The 24,711-nt window shown below is 38.3% G+C and overlaps 2 protein-coding genes and 2 non-coding genes across 5 annotated transcripts; all 4 read right to left on the bottom strand.

The window, feature by feature from the left end:
* Window positions 1–417: 417 nt before the first annotated feature.
* Window positions 418–5,265, bottom strand: rpl3 (ribosomal protein L3). The gene is made up of 9 exons (XM_048203642.1): window positions 5,120–5,265; window positions 3,416–3,608; window positions 2,990–3,158; window positions 2,508–2,643; window positions 2,062–2,248; window positions 1,678–1,838; window positions 1,486–1,587; window positions 1,185–1,400; window positions 418–529 (listed from the first exon to the last, which is right to left on the bottom strand). Exons 1-9 carry the CDS (start codon window positions 5,120–5,122, stop codon window positions 485–487), a joined length of 1,212 nt encoding a protein of 403 aa, XP_048059599.1. The 5' UTR covers window positions 5,123–5,265; the 3' UTR covers window positions 418–484.
* Window positions 621–755, bottom strand: LOC125250681. The gene has a single exon (XR_007180837.1). It is a non-coding gene; the product is annotated as a small nucleolar RNA SNORA54 (small nucleolar RNA).
* On the bottom strand, window positions 1,901–1,996 carry LOC125250686. Its single transcript, XR_007180840.1, has one exon. It is a non-coding gene; the product is annotated as a small nucleolar RNA U83B (small nucleolar RNA).
* Window positions 5,266–7,929: 2,664 nt separating the features above from the next.
* Window positions 7,930–22,345, bottom strand: slc25a39 (solute carrier family 25 member 39). 2 transcript variants are annotated; one of them, XM_048203653.1, is made up of 12 exons: window positions 22,191–22,345; window positions 19,214–19,323; window positions 18,319–18,378; window positions 16,908–16,958; window positions 14,676–14,785; window positions 14,524–14,591; window positions 13,798–13,922; window positions 12,263–12,436; window positions 12,062–12,171; window positions 11,262–11,343; window positions 11,004–11,087; window positions 7,930–8,875 (listed from the first exon to the last, which is right to left on the bottom strand). In XM_048203653.1, exons 2-12 carry the CDS (start codon window positions 19,308–19,310, stop codon window positions 8,757–8,759), a joined length of 1,080 nt encoding a protein of 359 aa, XP_048059610.1. In that variant the 5' UTR covers window positions 19,311–19,323; window positions 22,191–22,345; the 3' UTR covers window positions 7,930–8,756. The 2 variants fall into 2 exon arrangements, with proteins under 2 accessions (XP_048059610.1, XP_048059617.1); XM_048203660.1 differs by lacking the exon at window positions 16,908–16,958.
* Between the last annotated feature and the right edge of the window lie 2,366 nt (window positions 22,346–24,711).

Consider the following 24,711-nt stretch of genomic DNA (forward strand, 5'->3'; position numbering starts at 1 on the left):
GTGTGATAAACTTGAAGCCAGCATGAAACCGACCTTGTGCTAGTCTTTTCTTCCCTATTGTGACAGTCAAACAGCTTAAACTAGAAAAATGTTGTGGACTTGATTTTGTCAATTGGAAAACTGGATTATGGTTTGCTACTGCTGTGATTTAATATAAAACAAATTACAAGTCTCAAATTCAAATGGCTAAAAAGGAATTCATGCCCAGTTAGAATAAGCTGAGAGTATAAAATCCTGAATTAAGTGTTAACTTTATATTAAACAAAAATTAAACTAGATCTAGAGAACCACTGAATACTGTTGTGAACAGAGGGGCCTTTGAGTCAAAAAGGTTTAGAACCACTGCAATAAACTGAACTAAGAACAGTTAACCTCTTCTGAAAGTGTTCAGAAAAAAAGAAAATTAAGTCAAAGACATTTTGTTTTTGTTTTTTTATTAAACTCTGCAGTACTGCATGACAACACCAGACAGAGCAGAGCACATTTATGACACCTCCTCCTTGACAAGACGGTCTTTCTTGAGGGGTCCCTGTTGACAAGGGGTAACAAAGAAAAAAAAAAATTAGATTCCAGCTAAGTCAAATTTGAGAAGTTACTGTACATTTTAAGTATAACAGGAGTCATGTCATCAGAGAGTGAACAGGGAGAAGGCACAAATGAGGCACCACTCCCCTGCCTCACTGTGTTTTAATCTTGCACTGGAATGGAACCCAAATCTCAGACTGATTGGCTGAAACAGGTTACGAACAGTGCACTGATGTTCAGAAGATCATGAGAACTGCATTTTACCACCACTCCAGATTAAACTTTCTACATGCTAGATATGTAGAGTGAGAAATGAGGCCACCGAGTCAGCGCAGATGTTGTGAATTTTCAAAGGCTGTTAGGTCAGTTGCACAACCTCATTCAAGAGGCCCATTACCTCTACATTATTGGTCCAAACACTACCAATTAAAGCTTCTTTAAAGTAGACAGTCTGGCATGGTGTGCATCAACCACAGAGCAGCGATGGCTGTCAACACCTTGGCCTGTCTTACCATGCACTGACATCTTGTAGACTTAGGCCTGGCCTAATTATGTCTGACATTTTTGGACTGCAGTCTAACTCTGAGAGGGTGCACAGGTCACAGCAGGGTTAAGGCGCTGAGAGAAACCATTGAGTCCTAAAGTCATCATTCACTCACCATGAAGCTTTTCTTCTCCTCGATGGTCTGGAAACGTCCATGACCGAACTTGGAGGTGGTGTCGATGAATTTGAGCTCGATCTTCTCCTGAGCACGGCGGCTGGTCTGGACCAGAAGAGACTTGCGCAGGGTCAAAACCCTCTTCTTGGTTCCGACCACACAGCCTTTCACCATGAGGAAGTCATTAGTCACCTCACCATAATGCACAAAGCCACCCTGAGGAAACAAACAAGAGTGAGTTTAAAAAGTGATGACAGTCTGAAGTAACAAAATTACACAAGACGGACATCTGCACACTCACCAGGGGGTTGATGCTCTTGTTAGACAGATCATAATCAGTAGAGGCGTTGCTCTTAACTACTTTTCCATCCTTAGTGTGATAGCCCACACCAATCTTGTAGACCTAAAGAGACAAAACGTCATGAGAAACAAGACTTGATTTAAAAATAAAGTGATCCCACAGGAGTGCTTGGGTCCATTTCTGAGGCCTCACCTTCTTGTTGATCTCAGTGCGGTGGTGGTAGCCCTTCTGACCGGCACGAGCCACGGAGAAAGCCACACGGGCAGGATGCCAGGCTCCAATACAGGCTACCTTACGCAGACCACGATGGGTCTTGCGGGGGAGCTTCTTTGTGTGCCAACGGCTTGTCACACCTACAGAAACACTTTGATCAGAAAAGGCCTCTTTGAAGCGCATTTGCTTATATTATGGCAAGTGTGCTGTCAGAAGGAAGGCAGCATGGGAAGTTTCCTCATGCGTTTCGGGCGCCATGCCTGACGCGTTTAATCCATGTTTTTCATCATTGTGCACAATGCTCGTCAAGTCAAAATTAAGTCATGAATGGACAGATGTTGAACAAAAAGCCATCCAACCTACCCTTGACTCCATGACCCTTGGTAACGCCGATAACATCAATCATCTCATCCTGAGAAAAGACATTAGAGATGGGAACTGACTGCTCAAGCTTCTCTCTGGCCCAGTCAACTTTATCAGCGATGGAGCCTCCATTTAGTTGAATCTCCATCAAGTGAGCCTTCTTCTGTCTGAGGGGCAACAGACGCATCTACAGACAAAAACCCCCCCCCCGATGTTTAGTAAAGCCCCCGTGACAAAACATCCAATTATAAAATTATAGACTTTCATCCATGTTTTACATTTATACAGTTGTGTTAAGCAGCTTGGGAAGAAAAAGCTGCAAGTTAAATTACTACATTTAAAAAGGCATATTAAACATGAATGCATAATTATACAATGTGATATTTGTATTGAACAAGATCCAGACAAACAGAAAAATCACCATGGGACTAGTGGTTTAAACTCACCTGTGTGTGGGCAATGATGCGAATGATCTGGCAGTACTTCTTCATGGAGGCAAAGTCTTTCTCCAGCTGTTTCTTGCCATCCTCATCTTGCCACCTCTTGCAGTACTTGGTAAAAGCCTTCTTCTTGGACTTGTACCTGAAAGTGGTAGATAAGGGTGGGGGAGAAGCACAGAGAAAGGTTGGCACAGCACCTTCATAGCCCAGCAGGCCAGTGGAAGGAGACTGTGCGTAGCTGCTTTGCCCATCCTCATGGTAAAGGGGAGGCATCAACAGCACTAGGTCATTTCGGCTCATGGCACGGTTTCTAAGGAGCCCTTTCCACCGGCCAGAGGAGCCCGGAGCTCATCAGGGCACAAGGCACCTGAGCGGAGCTGCACCACACCGACACATTAGATTGGCTCAGAAAAACATGACTGTTTAATCTGGCCAACTACTATCAGCTCCAGACTAAACATGCAAGCATAGATTTTATAAGAACTTACCAGTTCTTATAGAAGCGACGCTTGCACTCGTCACTGATGTGCTCTGCAAAGATGGTCTTGAAAGAGCGCAGGCCACGTGGGGTCATGACGTATCCAACAACACCCACTACAACCATGGGAGGAGTCTCCACAATGGTCACTGCCTCAACCACCTCCTTTTTGTTGACCTCTGATAACAACAAACAAGCTAGTTAGTTAACTGCAAACAAGACTTAACAGGTTTTAAACACCAAACTACGTCATCTCAGAATGCAGGTTTAAAACTTGGATTTTAAAGTTATGCAGCTGCTCTCAGTACTCGACATTCAGCAAGGGTTTAAGGCCCAAATATGTCCGCCCGTCGAGAATTTCATCACTGGCAGGCACACAAGCAAAGTAGACCACTTCTACATGCAACAAGTTCTGAACATGTAAACTTCAACTCACTTGAGCCAGGTCTGTCAACCTCACGGACGATGTGGGTCATACCAGCCTTGTAGCCAAGGAAAGCGGTGAGGTGAACAGGCTTGCTGGGATCATCTTTAGGGAAACTCTTCACCTTGCCACGATGACGTTTGCACCTCTTGCGTGGCAGGAAGCCCAGAGAGCCGTGGCGTGGGGCCGAAAATTTACGGTGAGACTATATAAAGAAAGAAAAAGTTATTCAACATGCATTTTAAGTGTTAAAACTCTGTTCAAACTGTAAAAATTTCATAACTTTACAGCTTGTTTATGCTGGATACAAACTTTAAGGAACACTCCACTTTTTTTTTTTTTTTTGAAAATGGGCTCATTCTCCAACTCCCCTGGAGTTAAACAGTTGAGTTTTATCGTTTTCGAATCCATTCAGCCGATCTCTGGGTCTGGTGGTACCACTTTTAGCTTAGCATAGATCATTGAATCTGATTAGACCGTTAGCATCTCATTCAAAAATGACCAAAAAGTTAATTTTTCCTATTTAAAAACTTGACTCTTCTGTAGTTACATCGTGTACTAAGACTGACGGAAAGTGAAAAGTTGCGATTTTCTAGGCTGATATGGCTAGGAACTATACTCCCATCTCAGCGTAATAATCAAGAAACTTTGCTGCTGTACCATGGGTGCAGCAGGCACAATGATATTACACAGCGTCTCACAAATGTCTCCATGGTTGCAAGGCACACTCCCTGTGCAAACAGGGGTCACAGGCGCTGCATAATATCATTGCCAAGCTAAAAGTGGCACCGCCAGACCCAGAGATCGACTGGATTCGAAAACTGTAAAACTCAACTGTTTAATTCTAGGGGAGTTGGAAAATGAGTCCATTTTCAAAAAAAAAAAAAAGTGGAGTGTTCCTGTAATTACCAATGAAAACTAGCCTTCAGGCTAATTTGGGTACATTTACATAAGTGTACATCAACCAACACTTTGAAATAAGTCTTAAAAACACTCCTAGTAGTACAGACGTTTTAAGGGGCAGTGCAAACAAAACACGTTTTTCCATTGTACTGCCCTAGTTTTCCATTGTTTCAGTGCAAACACGTGCGCGTCTCTTGCAGCGCTCAAATTAAAATAAGTTAAACTAAAAAAACGTGTCTGACTACATTGCATGCTAAGTGAATTACATATTCACATTCAATTAAAGAAAAGTTCCTGAATTGCAATCGTTAATGTTTCCTTTGTTTTAGTAATAAAGGCGGATTTTAAACTGAGGGTTTCGCCATATGCGATGGGAACATATAAAGTCTCATTAAAAGACAGCATAAGAAGTGACTGGCCCTTTAACGCGTGGCTGTAAAATTGACTCGGGCACTTCGAGTTACAGGCCCAACAGAGAATCGCAGAAAGACACAAAACGTAACGAGAACAGCGCAACATCATAACGTAAAGGACAATATGACAAGCAGAGAGGTTTATGACAGCTCACTAGCAGCTTTGTGTTTCCTAAAACGCACTTAAATCGATTGTAATTAGAGCTCAAGGCAAAGGACGCTGCCATTTCCCCCCACGGTCAGTCACACACCATGTGCAAAACACTCAGGCGCAGAGACTGAAATCCTTAAACCAAACATTTGTTTACCTTCTGTATTCAATATATTGAGTAGATTGTGTCTGAAATCAGAAGGATGGCTTTGATTTAGGTTGGATTGTGAAGAAGTGTCGAGCACTCACCATTTTGTCCCCGGTCCGCTTGAAAGAGAGCGACTGAGAGGCGGCGCTTCCTTATATAGTGAGAGGCGCGTTCGACGCGTGTGCGTCACGGCATACGCGTCACGTCAGTTGAAGTCCATACGAAGAAGAAGAAGAAGAAAAAAAAAGAAGTCCATACGAAGATGTGACATTTATTTTCACATTTATTCATTCTGTTTCAAGATTAATGTCAAACACATGTAAAGTCTTTAATATGCAACGGATCTTAATGTTACTTTTCTTTGCACCCTTTTCACATTTCCGGGTTTCTCAGAAGCGGAAGTTGTCATAGTTGGGTAAAATTCTGGTGTCGGTTAATGCATATGAGAGATTACATTAAATATATATATTTTTGTGCTCCCGTGTTCTCAAATAGCAAAAGAAAAACTCAACAACAGTGTTTTCACAACTTTCAAAAAGATGAAAAAATAGAGAGAGATTGATAACGCCAGTCAGAAGAGAGAAAGTCACTCCCATAGCCGCTGTTGGATGTTAGAAACACACTCACAACCCATATTCACTCACCCCAAAAGCCACCTATAGATTTTCCATCTAAAAGCGTTTAATATCAGTAACAATAAGGCTCTGTTTTGGTAGACAGTCATTTACACCTCGATGAGAATCTGTACCATTTGCTTCACAGCACACATGTGCTTTCCACTACATACTCTTTATATACACTGCAAAAAAATGCTGTTCTTACTTAGAATTTTTGTCTTGTTTCAAGTCCAAATATCTAAAAATTCTTAGATCAAGAAGAATTTTCTTGACAAGTAAAAATTATTTTCTTGTTTTTAGGAAAAATAAGTCAAAATTAAGTGAGTTTTTCCTTAAAACAAGCAAAATAATCTGCCAATGGGGTAAGCAAAATAATCTTAATCCAAACTGAAAACAAGTTTATATATCTTATTTTTGGTTTGAAATAAGATTATTTTGCTTACCCCATTGGCAGATTATTTTGCTTGTTTTAAGGAAAAACTCACTTAATTTTGACTTATTTTTCCTGAAAACAAGAAAATAATTTTTACTTGTCAAGAAAATGCTTCTTGATTTAAGAACTTTAAGATATTTTGACTAGAAACAAGACAAAAACTCTAAGTAAGAACAGCATTTTTTGCAGTGTACTGGTGTGTTCTAACATGTTACTTATGGAATTCCAAATCTGCCAAAATTCTAAATAAATAAATACACAAATAAATATACAAAGAAATGTAAAAAAGCAACAAAAAAAAGATATATATATATATACACACACAAAGAAAAGCAAAAACAAACAAACAAAAAACACAAGTAAATATACATTTATATTTCATTATGTATGTTTCTATTTCTTTCCCCACATTTATTTATTTATTATATATATATATATATATATATATATATATTCATTTAGACTTTTATTCATTTCCACATTTATTTATTTGGCATTCCATAGTAACTATGTTGTTTGGTCTCAATAAACAGAACTAAAAGGTGGTAAACCTAATAGAGATATTAAAGTATGTTCAATCTACTATTGCTTAAACATGCATTGAGGAGAATATATTAATAGCCTATGATTTTCCCCTACTCAATCACCCATTTGCCTTATCTTTTGGTTTCCTGTCAGTCAGTTTTGGTGTTGGTATTTCACTCATGTTTAACAATGCTTTGCTCCGGGTATAAGAAGGAAAGGTAACTGTTGATCTGGGAGAATGGCTTTAACCCTACCACTCCTGCGTAACCTCTACAAGAAAGGCTTTTACAGCCTCTCCTTCACCGCAGTGCATTATTTGTTACAGCTAAGTTTTTCTATACAGTGTGTTGTTCCATTCTGCAGTCTGTATATTTAAACATGTAACCTAATAAATAACTTTGCCTGCTTTAAAGGCTTTGAGAATCTTTCCTTTTAGCACTGATAATGCTGAAAGCTAAAGTGATTGTAACTTTGGTTATCTAAGCATTCAGGTTAAATCTTATGTTTCCCATCAGTTCTAAGAAATAGTTTTAGCTTTAAAGAATAAGAGTTTACAGAAAAACAACATCTTTAATGGAGTCAGATTAATAAGTGAATTATGCATATCATCCTTCAGCTGCTTTTTGTTCTGACTGTTGGATCAAAATAGCAGCATAAGCTCCCATCCTTACAGTGGCTACATGCAGAAGCAGTAAATATTCGAGTTTAAACTGGTAAAATAATTCACATAAATATTTTATATTATTTCAATGTTTCAAGTGTGCTACTATAAAAAAAATGATCACAAAAATGTAATCATATAAACAAAAAAACTAACAAGTTTACAAATTTAGTTCCCACCAAAACTAAAATTAGATAACTGATTTAGCCTCACATTGGTCCAACCCTGTATGTCTGTCTAGGGTGTAACAAAGATGATGTTCAGCAGAGTGTCCAAACATTTTTACTGTTATTTTGGCCATTCAGTGAAAGTGGATGGGGACCAGTGACAGTTGTGGTCACCATTCACAATCATTGTATAGAAAACAGTCATTTAAACATTCTGCTGGGTAACTCCTGATGGGTTACACACAATCATGTGAACAATTAAAGTCATACCATGGCATGGAACAACATGAGGATGACAGGAAACTTACCCTTTAAGAATAAATAATTCTGCTCACATTTCACAAGGGCCATCGCAGGCATATTCAATTTTTAAGAAACTTTCTCTTTAATGAACTTTTTTCATTCACTCAGAAATGCAATCTACAACTCATTCATGTAGTATGCTTCAGTAAATGTGCAGAAATGATGCACATTATGTCGACTTGAAAATTAAACTTTGAAGATGAAGAGGTTTTTAAATGTCTTTTATTAGATAAAATGTGAGAACTGTCTAATCATTTCAAGTCAGCAGTATGTTTACAGCAGTCGTATATGAGCTAAATGCAGGTGTAGTTAAGAGGACAAGAGCAGAGATCCATCCACTACACACTACAGGTCATCCCTTGAAAAAAAAAAAAAATCCAAGTTCAGTGCCTATAAAAAGGACTAGTCTTGTAAATTAGAAAAATTAAATATTTGGGGGAAAAAAAAATTAAAACAATCATTTTTTAATACAAAAATTTCCCTGCTGAAAAAGAGTAAAACTCAGTACTGAGTAGTTTATCCATTCATTCTGAGAATTCTTCAAAATGAACAGCAGAGGGCAGCACTGTGTCTTTAAAAAAAAGGGACTCAAGTCATGCACTGCAGATAACAACAACCTGGATGCCGCGCACAACCGGCAGCCATTTCAATAAAGTGGGGCATTATTGGGGAGGTAGTGTTTCTGCCAGCATGCTTTGGTATTGTTCCCTAAGGCATCACAGGGTTTGGGAGAATTGTGCATTTATTGATGCATCATATCTGAAGTCCTACATCTTAGACAAGAAGTATTAGTTAAAGTCTCACAGCTTTTTATTCCTTGTGCCAGTCAGCAGGCACATACCCCAACAATTAGAGTTTCTTTCAGAAAACTATGTGTAAAAAACAAAAAACAACAACAACAACAACAACAAAAAAAAACTCATCACAATGCTGAGTTTAAGTTGTCAGTGTTTGCAGTAGTTGACAATGAGTCCCTCTCTCAGCTTCCTAAGGGGCTTGATCCTGGACAAACCACAGGTCCTCTCGCCCATCTCAAAGACCGCATCTCGCCTGATCCAGATTACGCTTCTGAAAGAAAGTCTTCCCAAACTCATAAGTGCTGATCATGACTGCACAGGCGGGAGCAACTTTGATCACTCTTGGAAGGAAACCTGAAAAAAAGCAAAGCTGTTTATTTAATGTAACAGTATCACTGTTTAAGTAATAAAAAGTTATAGCTGTGGTGTGTAATTTCTAATCCAGTTCGGTCCAGTACCAATACATTGTTTCAGCCAGAAAGTGTAAAATATTTTTTTTTTTTTTTTTTTTAAATGTACTCATCTATTATGTTTTGTTATATTTTCAACTTTCCCTAATGTTACTGTTTGAGAATGAAAAAGGTCTGCAAAGTTACAAAGCACAAAGCGACTCCAAAGGGAGTTATTGTCTATATCAGTAAGCTCTGTTTCTAAACTTGAAGTCTTGAGTTTTCTTTTGGGAACGAACACATCACAATATTTCTCATTTAAATAATTCCCACCAAAGCATATGCAAATAAACCCAGCTTGGTTTGAGAGCTGGTTGAGTTGCGTTAGTAGTGTGTTGAAATTCGCTGTTATGTTAAGGATTGTGACATTTCCATAACACACTTGAAGTGGTTGACTAATTACAACACATTGGTCCAACCAATCAGAGCACATTTGGGGCCCTATTTTTATTTAAGCGAATGGTCTAAAGTGCACAGCGCAAGTGCATTTAGGGCGTGTCCCAATTCACTTTTGCTACTTTAACGACGGGAAAAATGGTCGGCACGCGTGGCACATGGTCTAAAATTGTTGTACCTAGTCTCTTAATGAGTAATGGGTGTTTTGGGCATGAAATAAACCAATCAGAGTCTCCCATTCCCTTTAAAAGCCAATTGCGCTGGCGCCTTGGCAGATTCACTAGTTAGATGGCAGAATTTGCAAGCAGAAAAACTAAAGACTTCCCTAGGGAGGAAACAGATCTGCTCGTGTACCCACACCTAGAGGCGCATATTACTAACACGCTCTAAATAACAAAAAAAATACTGCACCATTGACTTTAGACCAGGGGCCTGTACCGTGAAGCTGGATTAGCAGGCTAGTTTGCGCCAATCATTAAGTTTTAGGTACCATGAAAGTAACTTGGCTTTTAGTGGTGTTCATCACCATAATAACTTGAGCTCCACGGCTAACATGCTCCAGGACAGGTTTTGTTCCGGGTAAGAGATCTCAAACTGAAATTGGGCCAATCAGATGTGAGCAAAGTGACACTGACCCATCCAACGCAATAAAGTCACTCCCCCAGTTTCTCTTCCTCCAAATTAAAGGTCACTATATAGTAAAAACAAATATTTAACAATGAAATTGTCTGGCTTTAATGATAATTAATTATAAATGTAAAATAAGCTGTAAATAAACTTTAAATATGATGTGACCTTTGAGTCTCTTTCGCTATATATTATCAACTATATATAACTTCACAAGTTTCACTTGCACTGATAGAGCAAGAAAATTTCTTATATCTGTCCTCTTTCGTGGACAATTATTTTTGTCAGTGTAAATGATTTTAAATACTTCATTTTCGTCAATCTCTTAACCTTCAGCAAAAGAGTTTTAAATCACGCTGGCTCTTTCGCGAGAAGTGAATCATAGTTTATCTCTGTTGCAAGGAATGTGATTGGCTGATGTCACGGATTCATGTGCACTCGCTCCACAAACTCAAGATCAAAGCCTGAGTTGACAGAGGAAGTTGATGATCAGCATCATGGTACCAACAAAGCCAGATTGGAGTGGTTTGGTTTTGTCAACTTGAAACTAATCCTATAACACTGAGTTTGTTCAACTACCATCATAGTACAGGCCCCAGGTTTTTGTTGGTAAATGGTGCAGCTTATTTCTGTTGCCTCAAAATAGCAACACACCAACAATGAGCCTGAACACACCTTGTTTTCAGACCAGCATGCCCATGTGCGCACAAATGGGCACAATGATAACTGCGTCGGGCTGAAACTAGCAAAAAACACTTGCGTCACGCCTGCCGTCGCATTGCGCCAGGTGTATGATAGAGCCCTTGAACATTCAAGCATGAAAACCTATTCTAGAAGAGCCCAAAAACAAAATCAAGACTTTCTAAAAGGGCATAATAGGTCCTCTTTAAACTGCAGGCAGTTATTGAGTTAATCTTGACAGTCCCAAACAGGCCTGATGCCAATCTCTAATTTGGTTAGTAGTTATATAACTTCTCTTGACATCAATATCTGTAGCAATTAAAGCTTACCTGCAAACAATCCCCTGTATCCCATGTCAATCCAGATATTCCTCATCATGTTCCATGTGGAGGCTGGTTTCTTCATCGAGATTGCTGAGAAAGGTCAAAATGTCATGAAATTTGATGCCCGATAAATGTAATTAATCCTAGCTCTGAAATGTTTTTAAAAGAGAGTAGTCACCTAATGAGATCACATGTCTCTCAACATTCAGGTAGTATTACAACACTCTAACGTATTACCAGGTGAAACTACAGAAGCTGCTATACCTCCGAGTGCCTCCATTTCTCCTAACTGGATTTGCCTGCGCGTTTTCACCACATCAAACGGCAGGGTCAGAACTGCAGCGATCTGTGTCAGAAAGAAAATTGATATTCTGATCAGCAAGGCCAGTACTGCATGATAAAAATCACATCATGGTTTTCAGAAAAAAATATTCAAAGCAGTTTTCAACATTAAGAATTTTTTCTTGAGCAGCAAAAGAATATTAGAATGATCTCTGAAGGATCATGTGACACTGAAAACTGAAATATTGATGCAGAAAATTTGCTATTTACAGGAAAAATTATTATTATTATTATTATTTTACATAAATGCAGCCTTGGTGAGCAGAAGAGAAAAAAATAATCATTACTCGGTTATATTCACAATTATACAACTCTATTATCACTGCAAAACCAATTCCATTATAAAGAAGTTTAACAATGTAGTCATGTAGTATGTATGTATTTATGTATGAAGTAGTAAGTACGTAGTAAGAAAATACACAAAATATCACTTGACCATTAGTTGAGATTTCAATACAAAAGATCAGTTCACACATGTCCTACATTCATCGGGGACAGAAGTCGACCTAGCATTTGTTCTCATGTAGAACGCCTTTATTGTTTGTCAGGCCAGATAAGATATCAGCTCTGTTCACATCGTTTAATCTTTTTTCTCACTGTAGCCTTATGTAATCATTCATAAACTTATCCATATTAATTTATAGCCATTGAGATCCTTCTTATAATGCATCATTTAAAATGAAGTAAAAGTCAATCATATCAGGCTTTACTGGGACACTCACTGCTCCTGAGACAGCCCCGGCTGTAAAACTGATGGTGAAGGAGGTCTGTGGTGCCCTGTACCGCTCACACAGCTGTGCCTTCACTAGCTCATAGTTAAACCAGTAAAGGGCTTAAGGGGAGAAGAAAAAAAACAGTCAAGCACTGCATCTGTGGAACATCCCGCTCACATCACGTTGCCAGAGAAAGTACAGGTCACTGACCTGAAAAGGGCACGTCCCGTAGGACAGTGGGTCCCCAGCCTCTCCAGAGAGATAACCAGCCATCCTGAGCCACAGCTGAGCGAAAACACAGCATCAGCTCGCTGTATGGGAGTCTGCGGGACTGCATCTTAGTCCGAACCAACTCCAGAGGACTGATCACAGACACTGCTCCCACTGAGCAGCAAAGAGAGAGATGTCAATAATGTGACAACAGAGATCACACCACAGCAATAACAATCAAACAGAGCACCTGGAAAAGTACAACAAAACTGGAGATGCACCAATATTAACATTTTGTGATATTAACATCAGTGGTTCAGAGCACCAAAGTCACATGATTTCAGTAAACAAGGCTTCGTTACATCATAAGTGTTTCGGAATTTCAATAGTTCACGTGACTTTTGCAGTTTGAGTCGTGCTCCGAACCACTGATTAGAAATAAAAGATCCGTAAAGCTTCGAAGCTTCATGAAGCAGTGTTTTGAAATCGGCCATCACTAGATATTGTTGAATAAAGACGTTATTTTGTTTTTTTGGCACACAAAAAGTATTCTCGTCACTTCATAACATTAAGGTTGAACCACTGTAATCACATGAACTGTTTTAAATATATCTTTAGTTGCTTTCTGGACATTTGAAAGTGTTAATTATCTTGCCCTCAATGCAGGCCTCACTGAGCCATCAGATTTTATCAAAAATATCTTAATTTGTGTTCTGAAGATGAACGAAGGTCTTATGGGTGTGGAACGACATGATGGTGAGTAATTAATGACATTATTTTCATTTTTGGGTGAACTAACCCTTTAAATTACAACATTTAAATCAATCATTTTAAATAGTACAAGTGAATTTATAGCATTATAATTTATAGTATGAAAAATTAATTTTCAGGTTTGAGATCAGTAAGATTTCTTAAAATAAATTACGTTTATTCAACAAGAAAGGATTAAATTGATCAAAAGTGACAGTAAATACATTTATAATGTTTCAAAAGATTCACTGGTTTCACTGGTTTTCACAAAAATATTAAGCAGCACAACTGTTTTCAACATTAACAAAATAATAATACATGTTTCTTGAGCAGCAAATCAGCATATTAGAATGATTTCTGAAGAATCACTGAAGACTGGATTAATGATGCAGAAAATTCAGCTTTGACATCACGGGAATAAATTACATTTCAAAATATATTAAGATAGAAAACATCGATTTTAAAATGTAATATTTCATAATATTACTGTTTTACTGTATTTTTTATCAAATAAACTCAGCCTTGATGAGCAAAGTAAACTCTTTTGACCACAAACCTTTGAATGGTTTATATATAGCAAATCTACATGTAAACACAGGGAAAATGAGAATCCATAATATCTAATAGTGACAGATCAAATTTAATTATGCAAATCACAGATTTATTATGCACGTTTTTACAGTTTTGTTTAGAGACGCACATTATATCACTTTGAGATCCTCATAATACACATTACAATACTGCAGTCTTTTAAAAAATGTTTGGATGAGACAGTAAATACTCACATCTCGCTAACCCTCCTGCTATAAGGGGAATATGGTCCCCTTGATAGCCCATGCCGTAATGCAGGAAGTCTCGCAGATGGTCGTAACAGGTGAAGTAGATGACTGTGGCAGGAACCGCCATCACCCTTCAAACACAAACACACCAATGAGCATTCATTGAAAACAGCTTGTGCACTAATTACAAATATGTGCCATTTTCAAGGATTCATGGTTGTTTTTATTTGCTGGTTTGTCCGCTCAAGTCAACTGACCCCAAAATAGATTATTTACAGTCAACTTGATTCAGAAGATCAATCATTAACATGTTATTTATACATTTACAAAGTCAAAGGGTCATACGCTTACACAGCATTTCAGTTATTCAGTAAACAGCATGACTACTGTAGTCGGATTCACAACTAATGACTGCTTTTAATGAGAGTTATCTGTCTGAATCCTACAGAATCCTTCACTTAATCTCTGAATCTGTCAAAGCATTAAAATCTGTCTTAATTACTAAACTACACGTCATTACTTTCAGCAACTGCACTTGTTCGAGCTGAATCAAAGTCTTTCTTATGAGCTGCAGTTACAGCACACACTTTACTAAGAGAGGCACACTAAACACAAGACTAGACCTGATAGCACCGATTACAGTTCTGTCCAATAAAACTGATGTAGTAAAAATAAAGTACACAAGTCAGACAGTTTATATGCAACTGTACACAGACATGATGCTGGACTTACAGTGTGGGGGGAAGTCCGCTCCACAAAGACCTGAGCCCCTCATTTCGTGTGATCTTAACAAATGCATCCTGAAAAAAGTGAATTAATCATGAATGTGTCATTACAAATTTTTTTCCTAATAAAAATTTGGAAAGGTGCAAATGAATTCTTACCACGGTCCCACTGAAGTGTGTAGGGGTTTTGTACCAGCTGGAGCAGCTTGACATATTCTGACACACATAGATGTGGTCCATCAACCCGTTACAATACAGGAAACATTTCCCTAAAAAAGACAGAGAAAACATAGTGTAAATGTAAAGTGTAATACTTTTGTGAATACACTGCCAATGGCCACAAGCACCCAAGTACTCAGAATAGAGACAAAGACTTTAGATATACAAAGATGACACATTCATATTACTTATAAATAGGAGAAAGTGTAATGAGTCCTGCCTTCTAAAATAAAAGACCCAAACCCTCTGATTGATGAAGTCATTGTGTCACTGCAGCTGCCGTTAGAAGCTCAGATTGCTATAGAAACAATTATTCTAGGATGCGCTTATGACTGCACATGCACACTGGTGGATTTAGCCCGAAAAAATGTTTTTTAATGCTATTTGGGCATAAGAAACAACATTTATGGGACAGTTCATGTCAGATTTTGTTGCCGATTTGAAATATGTTTTTTAATTGCAAGTTCGGCAAGCAGTTCTTGAGATTTCAGGATTCCCCCAATCAAGTAGATAGGATTTGGTCATAAGGCAAGAACACACCAAGCCAGTTTTTGTTCATCGGCCGACTAAGTTTTCTCAGTGTGTTCCGCACAGTCACTGAAGTTGGTCCTTGTCAGCTTTTTTTCGGCCGATTCGACATTTTGAATCGGTGCTCGTCGGTCAGTCGGGCCATCTGATCATTCTGATTGGCTGTTCAGCTACTGCCACCTGCTGGTACGGAAAGGCATTTCATCTTACGGAGGCGCAGAACGGACGTGCTACTTGGCCATCGGCTGTCGAGCGTGTCAGGGCAACTTTGGACCCAGACACTGCCGATGTGAGCCAACCCCGCTGTCTGCTTTGTCGCCACTAGTTCGTCGGCGTCGGCTTGGTGTGTTCCTGCCTTTAGATGCCTGAAATAGCTGCCAGAAGTGCTGCAAATATGGGTGCAGATTGAATAGACTTTCCTTGAATGGGACTTTGACAGAAATCAATCACAAATAAATAAATAAATAAATAAAAATCGTGAACTACAAAACACTTTTAGCAATTTTTAATCTTGCAATTGGTTATTATAGCATTTTGAGTAAAAACTTGCAATCTAAAGTTAAGACAACAACTGCACACTGACTCAATACATGTATGAGTCGACATTAAATTAAATTTCATTTTAAAAGTCTATTTTATAAAGGCATGTTATTGATCTGATTGTGAATGATTCATCCATGCAAGAGTGTCATTATTTTTTAAATGAGCTTTTAATTGTTGATCCAAATGCTATAACTTAATCTTCCAGTGAAACCTCAGACTTCTCAGGGCTTCTTCAATCATTTTGTCTGCTTGCCTTAAACCCTTACACATGACTGCAAGCTAGCATTAACATCAGTCTCCATCCAAGTCACCACAATGTCACTTAGGTGTACATCAAATAAGAAAAAAAAAAAAAAAGGTTGCTACTTCTGTTTCATCATGACTTTGTTTGAACACTGCCACAATACACTTAATAACAACAGAGACAAAAAACAAATTGTCTATGCAGTGTGCAAACTAAATGACTCCTAGATTGTTGTATCTGCAGACATATAGCAACCATGTGATCCAACTTTGACACTGAGTTTTCCCAAGAAAGAATTTTCTGATTATTTTCTGTATTCAGTTCAAAGGATTTGGAGATTAGGACTGAGGTCTTAGATAAGAGGCTCTATAAATATTAGTGACCATGGCATTGACCATGCCTCAACAGTTTAACCAATATCAGCCTTGGCACAAACAAGCAGTCTTCCTACTATTTTTGGACATTACACAAGACAGGTTCAAGGTAGGTCTACCTGGCATGGCTTTTAGTTTGTCCACATGAGTTCTCTAAATGGTCCACTGCTATAAACACACTGCATAAACATTTACATACAAGCAGAGCAGACCTCGGAAATATTATCTGAATGCATTTTTCAACTTGTTGGGGTGTTTTGTGCACATGCATCAAGTCTGTTTGCGCTGTGACCTCGCATTTACCCCTTTAGAGATGTGTTATATAAGCCAAAATGTTGTTTGCATTTTGTGATTTAGTTGTTTTGCAGAATGTATGCTTGTAATTCTTTGAGTGGTAGTTAGTGAGTGTTAGTGAAGTGAGCTTCTGGTCTTTGGGAGAGAGCCATGAGCACAGACGACAGTTCATCTGGTTTGCATACTCACATTTTGAAGGGTGGATGACCCTAGCCCAGGGCCTTGAATCTGCTGCTAGTGCTATGAGAAAGAGAGAGAAAGATAGCTCATAGTGCATATAGCAAATGCAAAACAGCATGAGGTCTGTGTTATCAAGTGCTTACAGCAGGTTTTTAGATATAAACTACAGTTCAAAAGTTTGGGGTCAGTTTGGCTTCAGCAAGGATGCATTAAATTTGTCAAAAGTGACAGTTAAGACATATATAATGTTACAAAAGATTTACATTTCAAATAAGTTTAAGATTATAATACTATTTCACAATGTTAGTGTTTTTACTGTATTTTTCTATCAAATAAATAAAGACTTGGTGAGCAGACTTCTTTCAAAAACATGGAATATTGTGGTATTTATTATGATTTATCCCACATTATTTTTTACAATCCCTCTGCCCTGGGCTGCGTTCCACTCCAGTTTTAGACACGCACTCGCAAACTGTACACATATGTACACTTCAGGCAGCTCCATAACCTGCCGCTCTATAATCCTGATGGATTTGCAGATCGTGGGTGGTGAGTAAAACTCCATCAGATGTCTGTGTTTTGTTGGCAATTGGCAGGCAAGTGCATATAAATGTAAACACAAATATTTTTGTTTCCTTTTTATTTACAAAGATATCGCAGCTTGCAGACGATCTCTACGCAAAAGCTGCATGCACTCATGACTCTTTAGCTTTGCCCACGGCAGGCACGCCTCCAGGAGCTAGGCTTTTTTCGGAAAGACTTGGTACAGCGTATGTATCTTTTATAAATATGATAAAACTAAAGACTTCTCGGAGATATGAAGGATGCACTACTACTCTATAGGTACTCAAGATTAACAACTGTGTGTGATACCCCCCCTTTAAAGACCCCAAACTTTTGAACGTTAGTGTAGCTTCATTTTCACTGTTAATAAAGCTCAAGTAGCTCTAATTATTTTATTCCAGCTTAATATGCAGAGACTAAGCCATTTGTAGGTCAATCAAAGCCATTTGTAGATTTTAAAACATTAGCTCTATTAGTACCCTGACTAACTAAACAGCAATGCTTACTCAACCAATGGTGAGTTTGGGGAAGGACTGAGTTGAGCAAGCAATGGCAGACATGGTGTGTTTGAGAAACCTGTTTGGAATCAGTCATTTTTGCAAATGACTGAGGGGGGCTTCAGAGTGCAGCAGCAAGAGATAAAGCCTCAGATGAGATCAGCTTTACAGTATGACCATGATATATTGAACTTGAAGACTGTTTATTCAAAGCATTTGAAGGGAAATTTAAAGCACCAGAACCGATGTTAAACTGGTGTGACTTGTATAATGTCTAGAGAAAATGCATGAAGTTCACCGTTCAATCATCTGACATTCTTTCTGTTGATCAAGAATTGAAAAGATGCTTGAGATCTCACCTTGATAGAGGGGAGTTTGCTGCGCTTGAAGTCTGATCTTCACTACATCCAATGGTGTGACTGCAGAGCAAGAGGGAGAAAAATTAAGATTTAGCCTTGTATAAAAGTTAGCATTTTGATCCTATGTATAAAGCACAACACTTGCACAAGTAGAAAGCTGGAAATTTCAAATTAAACTGTAAAACTGTCAACCCAGTTACTATATGAAAACATAATTATATCCTAGCATACACTACCAGTAAAATGTTTGGGGTCAGTAAGATTTTGTGTTTTGAGAGAAGTCGTCGCTTATGCTCACCAAGACTGCATTTATTTGATCAAAAATACAATGAAATAGTAATGTTGGGAAATATTACAATTTTAAATAGCTGTTTTCCTGTTGAATATTTTAAAATGTAATTTATTCCTTGGATGGAAAAGCTGAATTCTCAGCATTACTCCAATCTTTAGTGTCACATGATCCTTCACAAATCATTCTAATATGCTGATTTCCTGCTCAAGAAACATTTTTATTATCATCAATGTTAAAAACAGTTGTTCTGCTTTATATTTTTGTGGAAACTGATACATTTTCTTTCAGGATTCCTTGATGAATAGAAATTTCATAAATGTCACTTTTAATCAATTTAAAGTTTCCTTGCTGAAAAAGAAAAAAAGTATTAATTTCTTGAATTAATGCATTGAATGCATAACTCAATTTATTAATACAAAAAAAAAAAAATTGTATTTGATAAAATGTTTATTCTTTTTCAAAAAAAGAAAAAGAAAAGAAAACATAGCTAAATTTGGACAAATTAAGGAAATGGCAAATGAAGGAAAATACATCACAAACATGTGCAGTGAAAACAGAATCTCCTTGGAATAGAGAAATGATTGTGCTGATTCTTTTCCTCACCAAAAAGAGATGTTAGCACAGCCCCAGTGCCAGACGCCAGCATCTGCTGCACGGGCGTAATAGCAGCCGAAGGCCTGACTGCAGGCCCTTCCCCCATCCTGCTGGCCCACCTGAAAGACAGAGCAGAGGGGTCTACCGCATATATTTATGGTCCTGTTTTACATATCCTGTCAACAGGGAGACCTGCTGACCTCCTTAGTCCTATGCAAGACATGTAATGTCATCTGCTCTTAAATAACGACAATTATGCAAAAATAAATGTGGATATTAAGAGAAAGTAACTCCTAGCTGCAGGGGTGATTATAATGGCCCAGCACAGCATATTGATATCTTATCTATTGAGCACACAGCCGGGGCGGGTCACCCTCCCCGTACCCTATACTATTCCTGCGGAAGTCAGTAAACTACCTTATAAGAAACAATTCAACACTTTGAGACTTTGACCGACACCAAGCGTGCCGCCTGGATGCATTCAGCATGCATCATGTCCAGTGTCAAAGATTGGGTTAGTTAGGAGAGTTAAAAGGATAGTTCACCCAAAAATGAAGACTGGTAACTAAACAGTTTTGGTCCCCTTTCACTACCATTGCTTTTCCTCCCAATGGGAGTCAATGAGAACCAAAACTGTTAGATTACCAACATTCTTCAATATATATTTTTATGTTCCACAAAGCAAAATCATATGGGTTTGGAATGACATGAGGGTCAGCAAATGATGCCAGAATCGATCCTTTTAAAATGAAAGAGAGTACAACTTCACCATTCAACAAGGAGTATGATTGAATATAGGAGAATACTAGAGGGAAAAACCAAAAACACTTGTGGATTGGAGAATTTTAACTTCATTAAACTGTTATTACCTTCTACAAAATTGACAAATAGTGCAAAAGCTAGAACAAATGACAGCTTTAGGCTAGTAACACAGAAAGGAAAATCCATATGCTAAAAGATCAACAGAGAGCAGATAATAAGCTGTGAGCACAAATTCGATCTTCATGTTGGCCTGACACATATGAGTTACAAGGAGGCTGCTGCTAATACGCCATGCTAATTCGGGTTTTTGCTGCAATTATGTCATTTTGATGAGTGCAAACATGCTTATTTTATCTCATGTGTTATCTCAGAAATGCTGTCCATCATCTCTAGAGCAGCAAAACAAACCCCAAACAGCTCTTATCTCACTCCTTTGCATCTATTCACATATACAGGAGTTGGACAATGAAACTGAAACACTGGCCAATAAAGTGTTGGAGGTTTCATGTCTATATATGCACGGCCTGGTGGCCAATCTTCACTGATTTTACATTCCATCAGTAAGATCAGAGTGTGAAGGTTGAATTAGCAGAGTAATAGCACTGCTGTACATAAAATATTGCAATCCACACAACATAAATGGAGACATATCAGAGTTCAAAAGAGGACAAATTATTGGTTTGTGTCTCACTGGCTCATCTGTGACCAGGACATCAAGTCTTTGCTGTGTATCAAGAGCTATGGTGTCCAGAGTAATGTCGGCATATCACCACACAATATGAACCTCGTTCAACAGGAGTAACTGTCGACGCAAGAGGAAGCTGTCTGAAAGGGATGTGCAGGTACTACCCGGATTGTTTCCAAAAAAACATAAAACCACAGCTCCCCAACTCACTGCAGCAAATGCGCGCCTCGACTCTCCTGTTTCCACCAAAACTGTTTGTCGGGAGACAATATTCATGGTCGGGCTGCTATAGCCAAACCTTTGGTCACTCGTGCCAGTGCCAAATGTCAGTTTCATTGGTGCCAACAATCTTGGGCTGTGGACAATGTGAACCATGCATTGTACTCTGATGAGTCTGTCTTTCCCACATCCGTGTGAGTTATGGTGTGGAGAAGCCCCAACGAGGCTCAATACCCAGACTGTTGAAGCACGGGGAGGTTTAGTGATGGTTTGGGCTGCTATATCATGGCATTCGCTACTGTGCTTGCCAAAGACTACCGAAAAATTCTGGAGCACCATGTGCACGTAATGGTTCAAACATTGTACTCTGAAGTGGGTGCCATGTATCAGCATGATAATGCACCAATACACACTGCAAGACTGGTGACAGAATGGTTTGATGAACATGAAAGTGAAGTTGAACATCTTCCCATGGCCTGCACAGTCACTAGATCTAAATATTGTTGAGCTACTTTGGAGTATTTTGGAGAAGCAAATCAGAAAATGTTTTCCTCCACCGGCATCACATAGTGACCTGACCACTGTCCTGGAAGAGGAATGGCTCAAAATCCCTCTGGCCACTGTGAATCTCTCATTCCCAAGATGAACTGATGCTGTATCAGCCGCTACACCACACTAACAAATTATTATGGTCTAAAACCAGGTGTATCGGTTTCATTGTTCAACCCCTGTATAAACAAGTTTGTTGAGACATGGGAAAACATGCCTAGTTTTGCAAATAGTAACATCTCTAAACTGAAGTCAATCAATGTTGTAAAAGTCACTTAATAGCCGTATTTTCTAATCAACATCAGAATATTTGACTAAATAACACTTAATTTATATTACATTAACGGTAATAATTCAAAGCCAAAATTCAAAAACAAAGAACAAAACGTGCTGTCAGCTAAGAAAACAAAATACTGGTGAGCGAGGAAGTTGATTATCAAGTCTTGGTTAGGTAGCTGACATATTGCCTGTCCAGAACAAAGCACAATGTATTTTTTTTTCTGGTTCCTACTATTGGTTAAAAACAAAACGAAACGAAACAAAACCATTATGGAACAAACATCAAAATCCTAGCATAACCTTCAACTGCCTGTGCGGTAACGGCTCTCTTCCATCAGTCCAGTTTCATGAGCTGATCGCATTAAACGCAATGGCGCAAGATCATGGCACAGTGGTCAGAGCAGTGATATTAATTGAGTCCTTTTGAAGCGAACGCAGCAGAAAGGGTATGTTATTTGAGGATTAATAGCACGGCTTATGCAGATAACTCACCTTATGTCTAAACCGGAGGGTTTTCGTGCATCTGTTCGGTTCGTGCCATTCTGAAGCGAGACTCTCCTCCGCCGTGCTCTCGGAGCGTCTCAATGCGCACAACAGCACGCAGCGGCTGGTATTATTGAGAAACACACTGCGCCCCCTGCCAGCCGATCTGATGCCAGATACAGGTTTGGGCTTGTTTTTGTCATGCGGCCCAGCTAAGTCGTGTCACGTTTTGCCTGAAGTTGTCTTCTAGGCAATGAGAAATGGGATACAAATAAATGTAATGCATCTTATTATATTGCAGTATGTCTGCTATCAACTGAAATTATAAGACAGCATAACACAGAGACATGATATATGAGTTTTAAACAAGGATTTGCATAAGGAGTTACATAATAGTTGCTTAAAACTAGATGAGTTGTATCTTATATTGGACTGAAGAAACAAATGCTTTTTTATTATAGTTTTCAATCATCAAGGTTGCAGCGAAATATGAAATAACATGAGAACATTTTCTAAACTGTGAGGCTGTGGTTGTGTTTGTCTCTGCCAATGCTCCCTCAGATTCTTCTGAAATTTGACAGCCCATTTCAGGTTTTTCAAGAAGATTAAGGTCAACAATAACAGCTCACCCCAAAACACCTGATACACTTAACCCCAGAGCTCCCATTTAACAGAAAATAATCTTCAGAGCTAGCGTTAAATTAGTTTCATACAGTGGCAATGCAAAAACAAGTTTGAAATGTTTTTAGATTTGGAAAAATGTGCCTTGATATAAATGTAATAGTTTATTTTTAAAATGCTACAAGTAGGTTTGTGTACATGATAAAGCTTTACCATTATCAGTCATAACTGTAATCAAGTTCACTTTCTTATACATTTATCAGAAATAAGTTACAATCCAGCAAGATATTGCAGAATAGAAACACAAAGTCTTGTTTTCAGCTTCACAACCACAAGAGGTTTCCCCTCCAGAGTCCTTAGAGATCACTTCCCTCACACTAGCATGCAATGGGCTGTAATTAAAACTATAAGCTTTCTTGTTTTTATGTGGCCGTGTCACAGGGTGGATATTGTGTGATGTGTTTTGCCTAACTAGACAAAAGACTAAAAACTTAAAAAGTGCATTACCACTTGACCAGTTATCCAGCGTTTATAGTTGTTAATATTGTTCACTAATATCTTGGGTGATGCAATACTCATCCTTACCATGCAAACAGTAACATCCAATTAGACAGATGTCCAGTAACAGGGTTCCTACACATTTTCCATTTCAAAATTCCATACTTTTCCAGACTCAAATTTCCAAACCACTCTGCAGATTTTTCTGACTATAGTTAACATAAATGCTTCATCCAAAACTATTTTCAGCATTAAATTTGGTACACAGTACAGGTATCTGTAATTTACCTGTTTGTTGTTATTATTAGTTTTATTCTTACTTACAGAAGAAACCTAAAAGGCTTTAAAATCTTCATATTCACCTCTGACACACAGTTTGATGTTGTAAATGTGGTACGACCACCAAAAAGCCAAGTACAGTCTGATTTAGATGATTGTTTGTTGATCCATTAATTGTTGCTGGTTTAAGTGGCACACCCACATTCAAGTGAAGTTCAAAAGACTCGCTTGTGATAAAGACAAACAGGTTCACGTAATAATAAATGTTCACCTTAAATGTTCGACAATCACTAAATTTTGCCATAAAATCACTCTGCTTGTATGCAGGGATGCAAAAAGGGGAAAAAAGGTGAGAACACTGCATGGGGCAGGGGGCATGCTCCAAAGATATTTGCTTTACATGCTCATTTGTGGTTATTTTAAGGGTTTTTTATTTATTTTTTATTATTTTGTGTGTCCAAAACTGACATTTTTCACACACAAAAAAAAAAAAAAAACATTGTACCAAAATCAACACTGGGTCATGTTATAAAAGATGAAGTGCTATGCATGCTATATTTAAGATGGTATTGGCTAATTAGATGGTAATTTTGCACTAAACTGCAAACCGTTTGCCCTCTCTCTCTTCACCGTTCCCACATCTCAGACCTCAAATACAATATTACCCTTTATACAGTTTTACAAGTAAAGAAAGCACTGTACAGTACTTACTGAAACTACCAGTTCTTTATTTACCCTTGTAAGACCCCCCCCCAACCCCTATAAAACACTCCTCATTGGATCTATGCAAATCCTATAGGTGACCTATTTTGATCTCAAAAAGGTGAGGAGTTTGCATCTACGTGTATGATATATTTTTAGAAATTCTTAACTTTAAGAAAACAGAATAGAGGCAATAGTCTGGAAAATTTTCTTCCACTTGGAAATTAGTCAAATCCCATACTTTTTCCAACTGCATAAGAACCCTGCAGTAACAACCTTGAGTATACTGCTTTCTGTCTTATGACATAATGAGATTAATAAGAAACTTCAGACAATGTATGCAATCTCTTCCGGAAGAGATTATCATGAATCAGAAAATACAAGGTGATAAGTAACCAAAGTCAACAGAAATAAGGCAAGGACCACTTTG

This window comes from Megalobrama amblycephala, linkage group LG1 (genome assembly GCF_018812025.1).
Source record: "Megalobrama amblycephala isolate DHTTF-2021 linkage group LG1, ASM1881202v1, whole genome shotgun sequence".
NCBI classification, from domain to species: Eukaryota; Metazoa; Chordata; class Actinopteri; order Cypriniformes; family Xenocyprididae; genus Megalobrama; species Megalobrama amblycephala.

Excerpts from the sequence above, each read along its gene's own strand:
- rpl3 (XM_048203642.1), bottom strand. Across the intron at positions 1,839-2,061 it reads CAAGGGTCATGGAGTCAAGG|GTGTGACAAGCCGTTGGCAC; the intron begins GTAGGTTGGATG and ends GTGTTTCTGTAG. Across the intron at positions 1,401-1,485 it reads ACAAGAGCATCAACCCCCTG|GGTGGCTTTGTGCATTATGG; the intron begins GTGAGTGTGCAG and ends TTGTTTCCTCAG.
- slc25a39 (XM_048203653.1), bottom strand. The coding sequence starts at position 19,310 with ATGGGGGAAGGGCCTGCAGTCAGGCCTTCGGCTGCTATTACGCCCGTG. Across the intron at positions 18,379-19,213 it reads TGTGCTAACATCTCTTTTTG|TCACACCATTGGATGTAGTG; the intron begins GTGAGGAAAAGA and ends CTTGCTCTGCAG. Across the intron at positions 12,172-12,262 it reads ACGGGACGTGCCCTTTTCAG|CCCTTTACTGGTTTAACTAT; the intron begins GTCAGTGACCTG and ends TCTCCCCTTAAG.